Source organism: Podarcis melisellensis, assembly GCF_964234715.1.
Source record: "Podarcis melisellensis genome assembly, chromosome: 4".
In the NCBI taxonomy this organism is placed as follows: domain Eukaryota; kingdom Metazoa; phylum Chordata; class Lepidosauria; order Squamata; family Lacertidae; genus Podarcis; species Podarcis melisellensis.
In genome coordinates, this window is record NC_138531.1 from 104,624,995 (window position 1) to 104,644,170 (window position 19,176).

Here is a 19,176-nt window from a genome sequence, read left to right on the forward strand (position 1 = left end):
GTTTTTGAGAAAGCCATGCTTTCATCTAGTATGTTTATATTGTGAAATCTTCAGATGAAGGGCACATAATATTAAAAATGATAATAAATAAGGATATTGACAAGCTGGAACATGTGCAAAGGAAGGCGATTTATGTCTTTATTTAATTTGTATAATATTCGACCCAGTAGTGCTGAATTGAATAAAATATTGGTGGGGGGATCAGGTAAGGCCCGCAGAGCACAATCAATCACATGATGCATGCATGCCATTGGAATGTCAATGCCTATCAACTGTGGGTGTGGCACCTTCAAATATATTATTGGGGGGCAAAGACCCCTCGGCCTCTAAGGTAGGCTCCTAACCCCTGCACCCACAGGTCTAAGGATGGTTACAACATAAAAGCACAATATAAAAACACAATACACATCTGTAACCCCCCCTCCCCACCACGTTTTAAAAGGACATCACATGTCAATCAGCCAAAGGCCTGGTTTAAAAGGTGCTGATTTTCCTGTCTCCTAAAGCTGTATAATGGTTTTTCCAACCTTTGTATGGATTCTTTGATGGGAAGTGAGAGAGTAGCTCCGACTAAAGCTCTTTCCACATTCCACACACTGATAGGGTTTCTCCCTTGTATGAATTTTGTGATGGGAAGTGAGATGGGAGCTATCAGTGAAGTTCTTCCCACATTCCACACACTGATAGGGTTTCTCCCCTGTATGAATTCTGTGATGGGAAGTGAGAGAGTAGCTCCGACTAAAGCTCTTTCCACATTCCCCACACTGATGGGGTTTCTCCCCTGTATGAATTCTGTGATGCTTAGTGAGATCACAGCTCTGACTGAACCTCTTCCCACATTCCACACATTGATATGGTTTCTCCCCTGTATGAATTCTCTGATGGGAAGTGAGACTGGAGCTCAGACTGAAACTCTTTCCACATTCCCCACACTGATAGGGTTTATCACCTGTATGAATTCGTTGATGGGAAGTCAGACTTTGGCTGTGACTGAAGCTCTTTCCACACTCCACACACTGATAGGGTTTCTCCCCTGTATGAATTCTTTTATGGGAAGTGAGATTGTGGCTGTGACTGAAGCTCTTCCCACATTCCCCACACTGATAGGGTTTCTCCCCTGTATGAATTTTCTGATGCTTAATGAGATTGGAGTTCTGACTGAAGCTCTTTCCACATTCCACGCACTGATAGTGTTTCTTTCCAATGAGATTTCTTTGTTGGGAACTGGAATGGGAGCTCTGACTGCAGCTGTCTCCACAATCCAAATTCTCACGTGGCTTCTCCTCTCTGGGGATTTTGTCGTGTTCATCCTTGTTCGCGATCTGCAATTCATCACAATCTGCAATGGAGGCAAAAAGAGATTTGAGCCTCAGGAACAAATGAAGGAGAACTGAAGGCAGTTTGGTGTGTGTTCATTGCCTTTGTTGTCTGTCATTAACCAACATATTTATTATTAGATTCCTATGGTTGTTGAATGTTGCTTTTTTTAATATACAGTAGTGGCCAAAATTGTAGAAGACTTTTGGGGGAAGGTGTATTTCAGAGGTTTGATGGCTTATAACACCGGCTCATAACAGAATTTCTTTTGTAGTAATATCGTGAAATTATTTATCAATGGAAAGATAATATAATCAAAAATGTAATGCAACAAAATTTGTTCAATTATCTGTATTCAATAAAAAGTCATAGCCAAATAACCAGAAAAAGGGAGCAAACTTACTTAGGTTGACTTTTGTCAGTGTTACAGGTAGGTAGCTGTGTTGATCTGCCTTAGTCGAAACAAAATAAAAAAAATCCTTCCAGTAGCACCTTAGAGAGCAACTAAGTTTGTTATTGGTAGGAGCTAGTATCTGAAGAAGTGTGCATGCACACGAAAGCTCATACCAATAACAAATTTAGTTGGTCTCTAAGGTGCTACAGGAAGGATTTTTTTTTTAAAAAAAATTGTCAGTGTGTTATGTGATTGCTATCAAGTTGTTGTTGGTTCTTTTGTGTTCTGTTTGGGAGCTGCCCAGAGTAGCTGGGGAAACCCAGCCCAGGGCTCCCAAGGCACATTCAGAGCTGAAATTCCTGCAACGCAGGGGGTTGGACTAGAGTGTGGTTAACAGACGTCCCTGTTTCCCGGGGACAGTCCCCAGATTCACGCAACTGTCCCTGGACAAAATCTATCCCTGGAATTTCCCGGGATTTCATTTAATGTCCCAGGATTTATGTTTTAAGTGTTGTAGATTTATTAGTAGGGAATGAATGTTGCATGATTGGTTCAGCAGCACAAGACACATCATATGGGAACTTCCAGTGAGGCAAAATGGCGGGTGCCACTGCCAAGGGGGAACCGAGGACCCCCAGCAGGTCAACTGGGGGAACCGCTGCTCCCCCCATGACCCAAATCAAGCCGGGAGCAAGAGCACCCGGCCAGCAGTCCGACTGCCAAGCGGTGCTCCAGGACCATGAAAATGCCGGAGCCAAGGCAGGGAGAAGGAGGAGAGGAGAAGGAGAAGGAAGAGAGAGAAAGAGAAAGAGGAAGGAGAAAAAAGAGGGGAGCCCCAACCTTGCCATACCACAGCTGCCACCTCCAAGGACAGGTAGGAGAGCACCAGGAGGGCAAGGACACGTGGAGGAGCCCAGTCCGGACCTGAGGCTACTCCAGGGCAGCTAGCATTACAAGAGAGCAGGCCAGGGCCCAGAGGAAGGCCGTGTGACAGAGGAGATCACAGAAGAGAAGACACTACTTCTGGGGGGGAAATTAAAATAACTTTTAAAAAATAACTCCCTCCCCCCTTTTCAAAAAAGAAAAAAGAAAAAAGAAGTGTCCCTGGATTCTTTGAAAAAAATCTGGTAACCTTAGACCAGTGTTTCCCAACCTTTTTTGGGCAAAGGCACACTTGTTTCATGAAAAAAATCTCGAGGCACACCACCATTAGAAAATGTTTAAAAAATTAACTCTGTGCCTATATTGACTATATATAAAGTAACTCTCTTTAATAGGCATCAAATAAACACAAAGAAAGTATTTTATAATTACTTTATTATGAAATAAGACGCACCTACTTTTTTGGGGGGGGGGGAAATAAAGGAAAAACCAGGTCGGGGAACAGTGGATGGCGGTGCTGCACCTCCCCGCTGTCCCCTGAGCTTGTGGGGCTGGCCCATGTCTGCCTGTCTGCGTTGGGCGGCAGGCTACAGTCCGCAGCATGGGGAACCCTCTGTTTCAGGGCGCCCCACGCGACCCCGGGTGCGCAAGGCTTGCCAACACGAGCTGCCAGCTGCCGCCCGCAAGCCTTGCGCTCCCGGGGGGAGATCCCCCGGGTGCGCAAGGCTTGCCAACACGATCGCGGAGCACGGGGCGTCCTCCGAAGGGCGCCCCGTGCTCCGTGCTGCCAGCTGCCGCCCGCAAGCCTTGCGCTCCTGGGGGAGATCCCCCGGGTGCGCAAGGCTTGCCAACACGAGCGCGGAGCACGGGGCGTCCTCCGAAGGGCGCCCCGTGCTCCGTGCTGCCAGCTGCCGCCCGCAAGCCTTGTGCTCCTAGGGGAGATCCCCCGGGTGCGCAAGGCTTGCCAACACGAGCGCGGAGCACGGGGCGTCCTCCAAAGGGCGCCCCGTGCTCCGTGCTGCCAGCTGCCGCCCGCAAGCCTTGCGCTCTCGGGGGGAGATCCCCCCGGGTGCGCAAGGCTTGCTGACACCAGCGCGGAGCTGGTGCCCCGTGCCCCGTGCTGCCGGCTGCCGCCCGCAAGCCTTGCGCTCTCGGGGGGAGATCCCCCGGGTGCGCAAGGCTTGCCGACACCAGCGCGGAGCTGGTGCCCCGTGCTCTGTGCTGCCGGCTGCCGGCCGCAAGCCTTGCGCTCCCGCCGCCCGACTCGCCCGACTCCCTCCCACGGCACACCAGGCAACGTCTCGCGGCACACTAGTGTGCCGCGGAACACCGGTTGGGAAACACTGCCTTAGACCACAGAACCCTGGGGCTCCCTTTCAACTCTACAATCCCCACCATCCGCCCCGGAGCCTCGGCTTCTATTGCATTTGCTCAGTGGAGCAGAGGGCCAGAATGGATAGCCCACAACTGTCCTGTTCAAAGTGGGACAGGCTGGATCCCAGCAGCCGATCCCAGCTTCTGTTTGGATCCCAGAATGTCCCGTTGAAGGCGGCCACCTCTGCACGAGTCAGCAGGGCCGTGCCAAAGCCCGCTGGATGAGGAACAGAGTGGCTCCAGTCTAGGCCTGTGGGGCAACCCTCTCATGAGTCCGTGATTCTGGGGAAATTCTATGCCCCCCCCCAAGGAGCCCTGACCTTTGTCACATTTGCTCAGTGAAGCAGAAGGCCAGAATGAGGCCTCATCCATGCCAGGCACTTGGCTCCTGCTGTAGTGATCATTAACACCCAGGTTACATACGCTTCAGGTTACAGACTCCGCTAACCCTGAAATAGTGCTTCAGGTTAAGAACTTTGCTTCAGGATGAGAACAGAAATTGTGCTCTGACGGTGCAGCAGCAACAGGAGGCCCCATTAGCTAAAGCGGTGCTTCAGGTTAAGAACAGTTTCAGGTTAAGAACGGACCTCCGGAATGAATTAAGTACTTAACCTGAGGTACCACTGTATCTGTATTTTTCTTACCTTCAATTTTAATTCTTTAGACACCCATATCGTATGGATTCTTGAACTGCTTTCGTATACATCAGAATGAAATGTGAATTCTCTATCTAACCAATGTTTGGTTCTCCGAATATCTATCAAATTGAAATTGTGAACCAATTCAAAGAAAGTTTTTGGAAGCCTACCCTCCTTAGTATCCTTTTTCCTAATTGTTCTTCTGAGATTGATTTATTGCTCAGATAAGCCTGGTGCCCGGTGCGCTCCCTCTGTGCAGCTCTGCTCCAGGCCTCGGCATTCTCTAAAGTCCGCATTCCAATCCTCTGAGCAAAAGCAGAGTCCGGCAGCGGTCAGAGAAAACTGCAGCCTTCAGTGCTTCTTCAGTGTGCTGAGACAGAGACTCACACAGAGCTTACTATTAACTAAAAGCAGCTTTATTACAGCAGAAACTATCTGTTGTCTATCACAGCAAGCAGCATCGTGAAAACACGTCCGCTCTCTTCAAAAGCGAAAGTAGAGAGGGAAACAAAGGGTTGAGACTCTCGGATGTGACGCAGAATCTCCCCCCACCCCACAGTGGGCAGGGCGTACACTCTGAGCTGTTTAACCCTGTAAGCTCAGGTTCTCCTCACAGTTCTGTCCATTTCCAATGACATCACTCTGTTCAGATCACCCATCATAATCATTTCTAGATCTGCAAATTCCATTAAATCATTCTCCAACTTTTCATAAAATTCTGATTTATTTTTCATTTGGAGCATAAATTCCTATCAATAAATTTGTTTAGCCTTGCACCGCAACCTGTACCACTATGACTCTCCCTTGGTCGTTTTTTAATATTTGTATATTATAAATTTTCACCGCATGGGCTTCAAGCAGGGACAGCCGCCAGGGTGTCAATGGTTCCAAGAGCGGCTGGCGTTTTATCCAAACTTTATACAAGGCATTTCTTATAATATGGTTGTTGAAATCTGTATGGGCTTTGCTCTTATTGTAACCTAAATAGGTGTGTCATCCAAACCTATTATTGTAGCTTTCCAAATCTAAGATCCCTGTTCTTTCTAGGACTATCTGGTTATCTCTAATATTTTCTCATCATTTAATAATCTTCCATTCAACCTCCAACTTCTGTTTTTAATTTTATTATATTTTAGTTCCATCATTACCAGATTATGGTCTGATATCATTTTCGGGAGGATCTCAATTTTTCTTCAAAAAGGTATTAGATTATTTGAAGTCTGGATTGCATCTGATTTTTTAGCATATGCATAGAAGGTATATTGTCTGTCCCTTCTCTGTTTCTCTCTCCAAGCATCTTTTAAGTTCAGATCTTCTACCAATTGATTAAATGTTATTGGGAACTTCCCTTTTCTTGAGGTTACATCTCTCTCCATTCTATCTAGAGCCAGGGATGTTACTCTGTTGAAGTCTCCCATGATGATCATTACTGTCATTACTGTATTCTAATAGCTTATCTTCAAGGTTGTTTTTGAAGTTTGTTTTATTTCCTCTTGGTGCGTATACCCCCACCAAAATTATTTCTTCTCTGCCTTTTGTCAATTGTATTCCTAACATTCTTCCTTCGTCATCTTTAAGTGGTATTTTTGCATCTCTTTTGGTTTATATATATATATAACTATTCCTCTCTTTTTGGAAACATCTGAAGCTATGTATTCTGTTCCTAATTTCTTATCTATGAAAACTCTGTCATGTTTCTTAGCTATATGTGTTTCATGGAGACCAATGATGTCCCAATTTTTCTTTTTTAAGATCCGCTCACTTTTATTCCTTTTTACCTTATTGTTCAAACCATTGATGTTCCAGGATATAATGTTCAAATTCATTAATCTTTATTAGACACAAAGTCAAATATCAACATCAAATACGGAACTGCAATTAAGTACAATAATATAGTTGTGGGAAACTCTGCTTCTTTTCTTATCCTCCTGGACTTTCCTGTCCTTGTTCACTTTCTTCTCTTTCTTGAGCTGTACCCCCTCCCAGGTCTATTTTGTATTTCCGCCAAAATTTTCCAAATTCTGGGGATCTAAAAGTCTTTCTTCTATCTTTCTTCTATCTTTGTAGGAGAAGGAAATACCTTCAGGAAATTCCCACTTGTCTCTAATTTCATTTGTTTTCAACACCTCTGTCAGAGTCCAAGCAGCTGCCAGGGTTGGAAGATGGCCCAGAGCAAAAGGAGGGGGGGTTATCATGGAAACACTCTCCCAGAATGTAGGTGAAAGGCCAAACTCCACAGATAGCCTCTCATACATGGCTGGCCAGCCTCCGAGTATTCAAGAGCGTAGGGGGGTTACAGGAAAAAGGACACAATTTGTCACAGAGTACGAAGAGAAGTTTCCTCCCACGTTGCATTTGTAGGATGAAACGTGACACTGAGAACTTAGTTGAGTCATCATCGTAATGGTGACCAGCTCACGGGAGAAGAGATCCTGGTAATCTGTTCTTCTCTTGGAATAAAACCAACTTTATAAATGAACTGCACTCCTGCGTGTCTCACTGCCGTCACAACTGATTATCCATATATATACAATGGTTCTCTCTATATATATACAGGGCTAGTGATTGACCCAGTTCTTCAAGCTATCCTATTAGCTGATCCCGCCCTCAGAGGTATTTTCACTCTGAGAGATCGGGGTGGGGTGGGGGTTAGTGCTTACACATCCCACATTTAATGTTTATTAAAAATTACTGAGTGCTGGGTGGATTCCTACGACAGTCTCAACAATATATGTATTCAATAAACATTGGCCACATGTTATAAAAGGAATACGGATTGTGTCCCCCCACCTTCTTGATTTCTCCAGGTAACCAAAATTTAAGGTACTTAACTTGTGGTGCCCAGAACTTAACCCAGTATTCAAGGTGGGATCAAGGCAGAATAAAGTGGTACTATTCCTGTCCTTGATCTGATTCGGCCTTCTGCAACATTGGCCTCCGCTCCACATTTGGTGTCATCTGCAAATGTGATGGGCACCCCCTCAGTTTCTTCATCCAAGTCATTTACAAATACGTTGAAGAAGAAGGGGCCCAGGACAGTACCCTGCAGCACCCCTCTTGTCACTTTTCCCAGGATGATGAGGAACCATGAAGGAAGACTGTTTGGGTTCGGTCAGTCAAATCCACCTAACAGTTTCCTCATTCAGCCCACATTTTAACAGCTTCCTCACAGAAAGATCACAGGGGATGTTGTCAAAAGCCCTACTGATATCAAGACGCACTATTTCCACAGCTCTCCCCTGATCAACAAAGTTTATAACTCCATCCAAAAAAAGGGGAGGAGAGATTTCTCTGGATTTACTTGTTTTTGAGAAAGCCATGCTTTCATCCTTTGTGTTTATGTTGTGAAATCTTCAGGTGAAGGGTACATAAATTTTAAAAATGATAATGAATAAGGATATTGACAAGCTGGAACATGTGCAAACGAAGGCAATTTATGTATTTATTTAATTTGTATACCACTCGACCCAGTGGTGCTGAATTGAATGAAATATTGGTGGGGGGCCAGGTAAGACCTGCTTTGCACAATAAATCACATGATGCATGCATGCCATTGGAATGGCAATGCCTACAAACTTGGGGTGTGCCCCCCTCAAATGTTTTATTGGGGGGCAAAAACCTTCAGCCTCTAAAGTTTGACTCCTGTTGCCACGTGTCAGGAAGATTACAACATAGAAGAAAAACACAATATAAAAAGACAAAATACGCATGTGTAACCCTCTTCTCACCACATCTTAAAAGGACATTAGATATCAATCAGCCAAAGGCCTGGTTAAAAAAGTGCAGATTTCCTTGTCTCCTAAAGCTATATAATGAAGGATGTCTCCCCAATATGAACTCTTTGATGGCAAGTGAGAGAGTAGCTCCGACTAAAGCTCTTTCCACATTCCATGCACTGATATGGTTTCTCCCCTGTATGAATTCTTTGATGGGAAGTGAGATAGTCGTTTCGACTGAAGGTCTTTCCACATTCCATGCACTCATAGGGTTTCTCCCCTGTATGAATTTTTTGATGGGAAGTCAGACTTTGGCTGTAACTGAAGCTCTTTCCACATTCCACACACTGATAGGGTTTCTCCCCTGTATGAATTCTTTGATGGGAAGTCAGACTTTGGCTGTGACTGAAGCTCTTTCCACATTCCACGCACTGAAAGGGTTTCTCCCCTGTATGAATTCTTTGATGAGAAGTGAGATGGGAGCTCTTCCTGAAGGTCTTTCTACATTCCATGCACTGAAAGGGTTTCTCCCCTGTATGATTTTTTTAAGGGAATTGAGATCAGAGCTCTGACTGAAGCTCTTTCCACATTCCCCACACTGATAGGGTTTCTCCCCTGTATGAATTCTGTGATGATTAGTGAGATCAGAGCTCTGACTGAAGCTCTTTCCGCATTCCACGCACTGATAGGGTTTCTCCCCTGTATGAATTTTCTGATGCTTAGTGAGATTGGAGTTCTGACTGAAGCTCTTTCCACATTCCATGCACTGATAGGGTTTCTTTCCATTGAGATTTCTTTGTTGGGAAGTGGAATGGGAGCTCTGACTGCAGCTCTCTCCACACTCCTAATTCTTACATGGCTTCTCCTCTCTGGGGATTTTGTCGTGTTCATCCTTGTTCTTGATTTCCAATTCATCACAATCTGCAATGGAGACAAAAAGGGATTAGAGCCTCAGGAGCAAATGAAGAAGAACTGAAGGGAGTTGGGTGTGTGTTCATTACCTTTGTGGTTCGTCATTAACCAATGTATTTGTTATTAGATTTTGTTGGGTTGTTGAATGTTGCTTTGTTTGATGTACAGTAGTGGTAAAATTGCGGAAAAAAGTATATTTCAGAGGTTTGATGGCTCATAACCCTGCTTTTTTTTTAGTAATATCATAAAGTTATGTATCAATGGAAAGATAATTTAATCAAGAATGTAATTACCTGTATTCTATCAAATGTTATAGGCAACATATTTATTATTTTGGGCATTAACCAACATATTTATTATTAGATTCTAATGGTTGTTGAATGTTGCTTTGTTTGATATACAGTAGTGGTAAAATTGTAGAAGCCTTTTGGGGGAAAGTGTATTTCAGAGGTTTGGTGGCTCATAACACCACTTTGGGAGGGAGGCTCATTTAATTTCATTGTACACAGGTTGTACAATGACAATAAAGGTATTATTAATAATATTGTGAAATTATTTATCAATGGAAAGATAATTTAATCAAGAATGTAATGCAACAAAGTTTGTTCAGTTATCTGTATTTGTCAGGCTGGAGCCAACAAGCGAGCAACAGCAGCTGCCAGACTTGAATGGCTGCCCAGGGGACGAAGGGAGGATTGTTATGGGAAACACAGAGGAAAGTACAGGGGGGAGGTCACAGCCTAGAGAAATACAGGAGTTATCAGACAATAGCTTGTCTGGGCCAGTTTCCAAGCCCTTCAGAGTGCAGGAACGCAGAAGAGAAGGGGTACAAGAAAAGGGGAAATTGACATCATAGAAGCGACAGAAGAGATTTGTCTTCACAAGTTGTTTCTGGAGGAAGAGAAACAACGCTGAGGATTTAGTTGAGTCATCATAAGGGTAGCCATAAGTCATGGGGGCAGAGAGCTCCGGACAAGAGGCATGTTTTTTCAGGAATAACACCAACTTTTAATTGACTGTACATGTTCGATTATTGCTGCCACTACAGCATGACTCAACTCAACTGCTGCTGAGAACAAAAGCCCATCAGATAATTAAGCAAGGATGGCTGAAAAGCGACAGCAGCAGCCCGTGGATATGCAAGCTGGGCAAGGAGCGGCAGTTTGGAGGCTCCAACAGCAGTGGATCCTACACAAATTCTCTGGGCAGAGAATCAAGAATTAATATTAGCATGACTGGAAGGAGTGACGGGAGAACAGGCAAGAGAGCTCTCCGACTTATCCGGTAGGCAAACTGCAAAAAACCTAGTCCCCCCCCCCCACGCTTCAATGGGAATAGTGCAGCGTATGACTCCTTCCAAGCCTCCTGCTTATATTACCTACGTGTCAGGAAATTGCCATCGGAAGAACAGGTGGCGGTAGGGCTCCAGGAGAATAGGAGAGACTCTGCAGCAGAAGAGGGAACCAGTAGGGGGGGAGCAGGAGCTCCAAGGGGAAGGGAATCGGAGGAGAGGCTCTGGGACACTTCCAGTGAGAACAGCGAAGAGGTATCAAGGCCCCCTTTAGGAACCCCCACCCCTCACCGGAAACTGTCATGCAGGGAATCCAGGAGACGTGTTTCCGTTAAGCAGCTTTTATGCTGGAAGCGTTTCCGCAGGCGCCCACTGTCGGATACTACCAGCGACTGACGGAGCCATGTCAAAGGGCTCCGCTCAAGGCAGAGCTTTGCTACGCTGAGCAAACTCTGAGGGACCAACCCTTTTACGCACAAGTAGCTCATTGTCCCATCACAGCAATCCGACAGACCCTGAAAGCGCTTGTGCAAGGAGAGGCATCATGAGCAACCCAGCCGGAGCCGGAGATGGGGGAGCAGCTGCAGCCGTTCCAAGCCTGGAAGAAAGGTACAGGATGTTGGAGGTTCAGTTAGCCATGCAAACGGCTAGGCTTGAGGAGAGGAGGGCTCAAGATGCAGAGAAGGGAAAGGCCACCCAAGTCTCAAGGAAGGTGCCAAGACTGGTGCAGAAATTTGGGGGTGATCCCAGGAACTATCAAGCCTTTAGGACAGAAATGCAATATGCCCTTAATCTGCAGTTTGATGACTTTCCTGATGAGGAATCAAGGGTGGCGTTTGTGATTGGCCATCTAGAAAGGGGGGCGAGAGACTGGGTGAGACCCCTGATGGCAGCCAATAACGAAGTCCTAAAGGACACAAGGAAGTTTTTTCACACCATGGATCTGATGTTCTCCAGTGAGATTGAGCAGGGAGTGGCGCGGAGACAACTAATGGCGTGTAAGCAAGGGAGCCGATCTGTCCGTGAGTACTGGACTGAGTTCACCATGTTGATTCATAAATTAAGTTGGGATTTGTCGGCGGAACCGATACAAATGCTTTTTGAAGAAGGATTATCTCCAGCAGTAAAAGACGAACTTTCCCGGGCGCCCAGGGCAGAGTCTATGGACCAGCTGACTAAATCCGCGCTGGCCATAGGAGCACGGCAGGAGGCTAGAGCCTTGGAGAAGCGGGAGGGGAAAGAGGACCGTTGGAGAGATTTCCGCATTCCCGAGATTCCAGAGCAAACTTCCCCGCCAGCAGAGCCGATGGAAATTGGAACAGCGCGCGCGCGCGCAGTTTCAAACTCCAGTGAAGGGCGGAAGAAGGAGGGGAAAGGCGCCAAGAAATGTTTTCTCTGCCAACAGCCAGGTCACTTTGCCAGAGTTTGTCCGCAAAGAAAGGAATGGCAAGTAATGGCGGGAGCTGTTGGGGAGGAGGCGGAGGGAGTCCAGGAGACAGTAAAAGCCAACGCCTGGCTGCAAGCATTGGGGCACAGCAGCCAGGCCAAGGAACAGTGAATGTGCCCACGCCGGAACCACCAAGACCAGCGCTAGTAATAGAGGTATTGCTAGAACTGGCAAACGGACACCCGCTAAAGGTTAAGGCGCTATTGGACTCAGGCAGCTCCTGCAACTTTATGAGTAAGGAGTTTGCAGCCGCACACCAGATACAAACCATCCCCTTAAATAACCTGCTGCAGGTGACCACGATTGATGGGAGGGCACTGTTGGGAGGAGAAGTTAACCAGCAGACTGTTCCCATGACGATGAGGGTGGCACGACACACGGAACTAATAGCGTTTAATATAGCCACCTTGGGGGGAGCGCTTATTATTTTGGGGATGAGCTGGCTAGCGCTGCATGATCCGCTCGTGGGATGGCACCAGAGAGTGGTTTCCTTTGGGTCAGCGCATTGTCTGGCACATTGCACAGAAAGGGGGAGCCAAGTAGGTACCCAGGCCACATTAGCAAAGATAGAAGTTACAGACCAAGGAAGGGTACCATGACAATACGCCGATTTGGCTGACGTCTTCAGCGAAAGGGAAGCAAATAAACTACCCCCGCACAGACCCTTTGACTGCCAAATCAACTTACTCCCAGGAGCACAATTGCCAGTGGGCAAGGTATATGCAATGTCAGACAGGGAGATGCAGGAGGTAAGGGAGTTTATTGACAAGAACCTCAAGCGTGGGTTCATCAGAGAGTCACGGGCAGTGGGGGGTAGCCCAGTGTTCTTTGTGGACAAAAAAAATGCAGATAAACCGAGACTTGTCGTGGACTTCCGGGCCCTGAACGCAGTGTCCGAACCAGTGGCTTTCCCTATGCCCAGAATCGATGACATTCTGACCCGGGTGAGAAAAGGGAAAATTTTTACCAAGCTGGACCTAAGGGGGGCGTACAATTTAATACGTATGAGAAAGGGAGATGAATGGAAAACCACTATGTTCACCCCTTTAGGGGCCTTTGAATATCTCGTTATGCCCTTCGGCCTCCAGGGGGGTTCGGCCGTTTTTCAATCGTTCAAGAATCACGTCCTAGGGCCATTGCTTTACAAGAACTGCGCTGCGTTCTTAGATGATGTACTAGTGTACTCAGAGGATGAAGAGCAGCATGTGCGAGATGTACGAGAGGTACTGAGCAGACTGCAAGAAAACCAGCTGTGGGTGAAACTGGAGAAGTGTCAGTTTCACACCAGAGAAGTGGAATTCCTGGGGTACCGGTTGTCAGACAAGGGGTTGGCCATGGATCCTAGCAAGGTGCAAGCGGTACTGGAATGGAAACCACCGAAGACTAAGAAAGATGTGCAAAGGTTTTTGGGGTTCGGAAACTTCTATCGGAAGTTCATCAAGAACTTTGCCCACTTAACAGCCCCCATCACGGATTGCCTCAGCAGTAAGAAGAAATTTGTCTGGACGGAAGAAGCGCAGCGAGCGTTCGAAAGTTTAAAGAGGGCGTTTGCTTCGGAAGAACAACTCTTACACGTGGATCTGCAACAGCCGATGAGAGTGGAGACCGACGCGTCAGACAGAGCGGTGGGCGCCGTACTCCTACAGCCGAGAAAGGATACGTCAGAATGGAGACCGTGTGCCTTTTTCTCGAGGAAGTTGAACAAATCAGAGAGGAACTATACCGTGTACGACAGAGAATTACTCGCCATCCATGAAGCGTTCAAGAGATGGCGACACCTGCTGATTGGGGCGCAACACAAGGTCCAAGTGCGGACAGACCACATAAATCTAGAATACTGGAGAACAGCCCGAGTACTGAACCAGAGACAAGTGAGATGGGCGCAAGAGTTCTCCAAGTTCAATTTTGAAATTCGCTACGTGCCAGGCGCAGAGAATGTCAGAGCGGACGCTCTCTCCCGAAAACCTGAGTACTTGGAGGGGGAGGGAGCGGCGGAAGAAAGACACATCATCCCTGAGGACCACTGGGTTTGTGGGGCAGCATTGGTGGGGCAAAGAGAACTGGTAGAGGGTACTGAGAACGATGAATATGCCCAAGAAAAGCTTAGGGAACTCAGGGAAACAGGGGAGAACACAGGGGGTTTTGAGGAAAAGAATGGAAAGCTGTATTACAAAGGGGCACTCTACATACCAGATGGGGAACTAAGAGGGCGAGTGCTCAAACAGTTACACGATAGCCCCACGGCGGGGCACTTCAGGCAGCACAAGACCATGTGGTTGGTTACCAGGGAGTTTTGGTGGCCCAAGGTGAGGGAAGACGTGCGGGAGTATGTCCGGGGGTGCGACAGGTGCCAGAGAGCTAAAGGAGAGAGGCTGGCGCCAGCGGGGTTATTAGAACCCTTACCCACACCAGAAAGGCCATGGGAGATGGTATCCATAGATTTTATGACAGATCTACCAAAATCCAAAGGGAAAACAGCTGTCATGGTGGTAGTAGATCTACTAACTAAGATGTGCCATTTTATAGCTTGTTCACACACAGTCACAGCGGAAGAAACCGCAAGGTTGTTTGTAAAGCATATTTTCAGGTTGCATGGCGCCCCCTTGAGGGTTGTGAGTGACCGAGGGAAACAATTTACTTCCAGGTTCTGGAGGAAGCTAATGAGCTTGCTGCACGTGGAGGTAAGTTTTTCCACCGCCAGACACCCAGAAACAAATGGGCAGGCCGAAAGGGCAAACGGGGTTTTGCAACAATACCTGAGGTGCTATGTAAAAGACAGAGAAAATGATTGGGTAGATAAGTTACCTCTGGCAGAATTTGCCTACAACAACGCGGAGAACGTGTCCACAGGGATGAGTCCCTTTCTGGCCAATTATGGGTGTCACCCCCGAGCATTTCCAGGAGAAGGAGGGGAGAGCTGGAGTGTACCGGCGGCGGAACATTTTGTGGAAGAGATGGAAGCAATCCATCGGCAGCTCCAACTCAACTTGGAGAAAGCCAAGGAAGAATATAAGAAGCAAGCAGACAGAAATAGAAGGGAAGGCGAAACCATAAGGGTGGGAAACCGGGTGTGGCTATCCACCCAAGGGCTGCCGTTCAAGGGAGGGTGTAAGAAATTGCGACCCAAACGGTTGGGACCCTTTGAGGTCATGCAACAGGTTAACCCAGTAGCATTTAAACTCAGATTGCCCAGTCACATGAAATTGCACCCAGTATTTCACAGATCATTACTGTCGCCGTACCGAGAGGGACGGGAGTGGGGGGAACGTGAGAGGGAGGTCACCCAAACACCCGTCATAGAAGAGAGAGAACGCAGCATGGAAGTGGCAGGAATCATTGATTCCAGGTGGAAGGGGAATCAGGTGGAATACTTGGTAGAATGGGAGGGGGAGGAAGAGTCAGAAAACACGTGGGTGCCGGCAGAAGAAGTCCATGACGAGGTTTTAATAGAAACGTTCCATCGGCGTTTCCTAATAAAACCACAGCCTGTGGCGCGATTTAGGAGGGAACACTTCGGAACCACCGATGAGGAAGGGGTGTTTGAAGGGTTCCCAGAGTCAGGGGTTGAGGAAGCGGCATACTCCGACGAAGAAGAGGAAGAAGGGGAAAAAGACGGAAGGCAGTGGCTAGAAGTGTTTGAATCCTCTGATGACGAGGAGAGTTCCTTCCGAGGCTTTCCAGCCTCACCGCCTGCAGGAGAGGAGGCGGGAGGGGGTGGAGGGGGGCCTGGGGGGGAGGTGGATGTCAGGAAACTGCCATCGGAAGAACAGGTGGCGGAAGGGCTCCAGGAGAATAGGAGAGACTCTGCAGCAGAAGAGGGAACCAGTAGGGGGGGAGCAGGAGCTCCAAAGGGAAAGGAAGCGGAGGAGAGGCTCTGGGACACTTCCAGTGAGAACAGTGAAGAGGTATCAAGGCCCCCTTTAGGAACCCCCACCCCTCGCCGGAAACTGTCATGCAGGGAATCCAGGAGACGTGTTTCCGTTAAGCAGCTTTTATGCTGGAAGCGTTTCCGCAGGCGCCCACTGTCGGATTCTACCAGCGACTGACGGAGCCATGTCAAAGGGCTCCGCTCAAGGCAGAGCTTTGCTACGCTGAGCAAACTCTGAGGGACCAACCCTTTTACGCACAAGTAGCTCATTGTCCCATCACACTACGTCTTAAAGGGGAAGAATACAGAGATGATGAAGCAAGAATAGCCACGACTGTGGGGCTTCGGGGGGGGGGGCGGTGGCTAGACAGTAGATTAGCCCTTACCTGATGTCAATGACCACATGCTCACTAATTTACCTGCCTTTTTGAAGCTCTTGGACAACATATTCAGGAATCCCGCACAATAGGTGTAGTTGGAACAGGAGTTCCTGAACCTCAGGCAAGGAAGGGGAACAGTAGCACAGTATTGGTCCAGTTTTATGATGCACGCCTGACAACTGGAGTGGGAAGGCAAGACCTTGATTGCCCTGTTCAAAGCGGGACTCTGCGAGGAGATTTGCGATGAACTTGCGGAAATGCCAAAGTTGAACACCTTAGAAGAGGTGGGGCAAGCCGCTCTGCAGTTAGGCCTGAGATTCCAGATGGGTTTGCTCAGAAGAAGAAAGAGGTGATACAAAACGGGGGAGTGATGCAAAGGATTTCGCAGAGAGAGGAGGGTTGCTGTACAGAGGGGGAACCCTCTACATCCCAGAAGGGGAACTCTGAGCCAAGGTACTCAGACAGCGCCATGGTAGTCCAATGGCAGGCCATTTTGGGCAATGGAAGACAGAATGCCTAGTAATGCGAGACTTCTGGTGGCCAAGGATGCAAGAGGAGGTCAAGGAGTATGTATGGGCGTGTAACACCTGTCAACGGGCACAGGCCCTGCGAGACCCCAGCAGGCCTACTACAACCACTACCTATTGGAGAGTCATTCCCCGTGTCTGCAGTCATGGGATTGTTGTCTATCACATGACGGTGTATGTTTTCATTCCACAGAATGGGAAGTGACAGAGACAGGATCCTTGTGTTACTGTGTTCTGTGATGTAGGACTATTGTCCTTTGTTCTCTCTCTTTGCTGTCTGATGAGAAAGAGGAAGGAGCTATGTCAGAATGCTCCGAGGGTTTTATATGTAAATAAAGTAGATTAGCTAAAATGCTGAGTTGCTGGTACTGTTATGCAAGCTGCGAAGACTCAGCACATCCCTAAGTGTGCTGATGTCTGTTGCCATCAGTCGCTGTGATGTTCGGGCAGAAGAAAGCTTTTGATGCTCCCAAACGATCGACCAGGAATGTTATAAAATGTGGCGTAGCTAATTGGATTGGACCCCAATTAGGCGCAGCTGCTTGAATGGAAGCCCGGCACACTTCCGTCTGGCGCCTCTGCTCCCGGTCCTCCGTCCTCCGTCAGCCACAGCAGAGTTTTCCTGCAGCGTGCTGTTGCTCCCCGGTGTTTAGCAGATCAAACACACTCAGACATCAGTGTGTTTATAACTCAGTCTTTATTCAGGCAGTTAAACAATACAGAGCTTTCCTGGGCTCAGAGCGCACATTTTTTGCTTCTGTCTCTCTCGGAAGCAGAGACAAACAGGCAGTGAGACAAAGCCACTCCCTCCCTCTAGTCACGCCTCAGGAATGGAGAGACGTCACTCAGAACTCCTTAACCCTGTGAGTTCTGAAACTAGACACAAGGAAGAAGAGAACATGCCATTCGGGCATGTGCCTCTGCCAGGGTCCTACACAAGAGTAGCTCCTGACACTACCTACCCCACAGGGGCCGTGGGAAACCATTGCCATGAATCTCATCACCGACTTGCCAGAGTCACAGAAACAGACAGTGATCTGGGTTGTGGTGGAACTTTTTTCAAAGATGGCACATTTTGTACCCTGCGAGAAACTACCCTCAGCACACAAGACAGCACAACTCTTCGTGGAACATGTGTTCAAACTGCATGGACTACCATGGAAGATTGTGTCAGATAGCAGAATACAATTCACAGCCCAGTTTTGGAGAAAACTGATGTAACTGCTGAAGGTGGAAATATGCCTCTTGTCAGCTAGACACCCACAGACAAACAGAGTCAGAGAGGATGAAGGCTACAGTGCAGCAGTATCTACGATGTTATGTGAATCACCAACAAGATGACTGGGTAGACAACTTGGCACTGGCTGAATTCGCTTACAATAACGCAGGGCACTCATTGACACAACAAACACCATTTTTTGCTTGTCAAGTGAGACACCCACGGATGTTTTCAGGGCAGGGGGACAACCTCGCAGTGCTAGCAGCAGAAGAGTATGCAGAAGAAATGGAAGCGCTGCACAGTATTTTGCGGGACCACCTAGAAAGGGCGAAGGCTCAGTACAAGGCGGAAGCAGATAAACACAGGCAGGTGGGCAAGGAGATAAGGGTGGGGGACCAAGTATGGTTGTCCACAAAAGACTGGCCAAGCAAGGGACAATGCCGTAAGCTGTAACCGCAAAGGGTGGGGCCTTTGAAGTGGTGGAACAAATCAACCCTGTGTCATTCAAGCTACGCCTATCTGAGTCAATGAAGATGCATCTGGTGTTCCATCAGTTGCTTCTATCTCCACTGATGCTGAGACACCCGTATCAGGAGAGGAAGGAACCACCACCCTTGCCGATATTGGTGTAGGGTGAACCTGAATACGAGGTGGACGAGCTACTAGACTCTGGCAGGAGAGGTAGGGGTGCAGTATTTTGTGTCCTGGAAGGGGTATGGACCAGAAGAGAATTCATGGGAGAGCACAGGAAACATACATGTACCAAGGTTGCAGAGCGAGTTTCACCGTAGGTACCCCAGGAAACCCAAACCCCAAGGTTGGGTAGAGGAAGAGATGAAATGGGAAGAAGAAGGGGAGAATGAGCCCGAGTGGGAGGAAGAAGCGGAAGAGCAGCAACCGGGGTGCAGTTCTTGGGAGGACAATGAGGAGGAATGGTGGGAAGTGGCCCAGAGCGCCCCAAGAGAGGAAGAGGAAAGGCAGGAGGAACAGGAGGGGGCCCCTAGAGGGGGGAGGATGATGTAAGGCTGGAGCCAGCAAGCGAACAGCAGCAGCTGCCAGACTTGGACGGGAGCCCAGAGGGAAAAGGGAAGATTGTTCTGGGAAGAACAGAGGAAAGTACAGGGGGAAGTTCACAGCCCAGAGAAATACAGGAGTTATCAGACAATAGTTTGTCTGAGCCAGTTTCCAAGCCTCTCAGCCTGAAGGAATGC

The 19,176-nt window shown here is 47.9% G+C and overlaps 2 protein-coding genes across 2 annotated transcripts in view; both read right to left on the minus strand.

Moving 5' to 3' along the window:
* LOC309369162 (uncharacterized protein) overlaps nt 1-19,176 on the minus strand; it is a 78,156-nt gene that overhangs the window by 29,639 nt on the left and 29,341 nt on the right. The window lies entirely within an intron of this gene.
* Nucleotides 115-19,176, minus strand: part of LOC309369172 (uncharacterized protein) — a 48,423-nt gene continuing 29,361 nt past the window's right edge. The window contains exon 6 of the mRNA XM_081909916.1: nt 115-1,339. Within this exon, the coding sequence (XP_081766042.1) occupies nt 501-1,339 (839 nt within the window). The 3' untranslated portion in view covers nt 115-500. The remainder of the gene's footprint in view (nt 1,340-19,176) is intronic.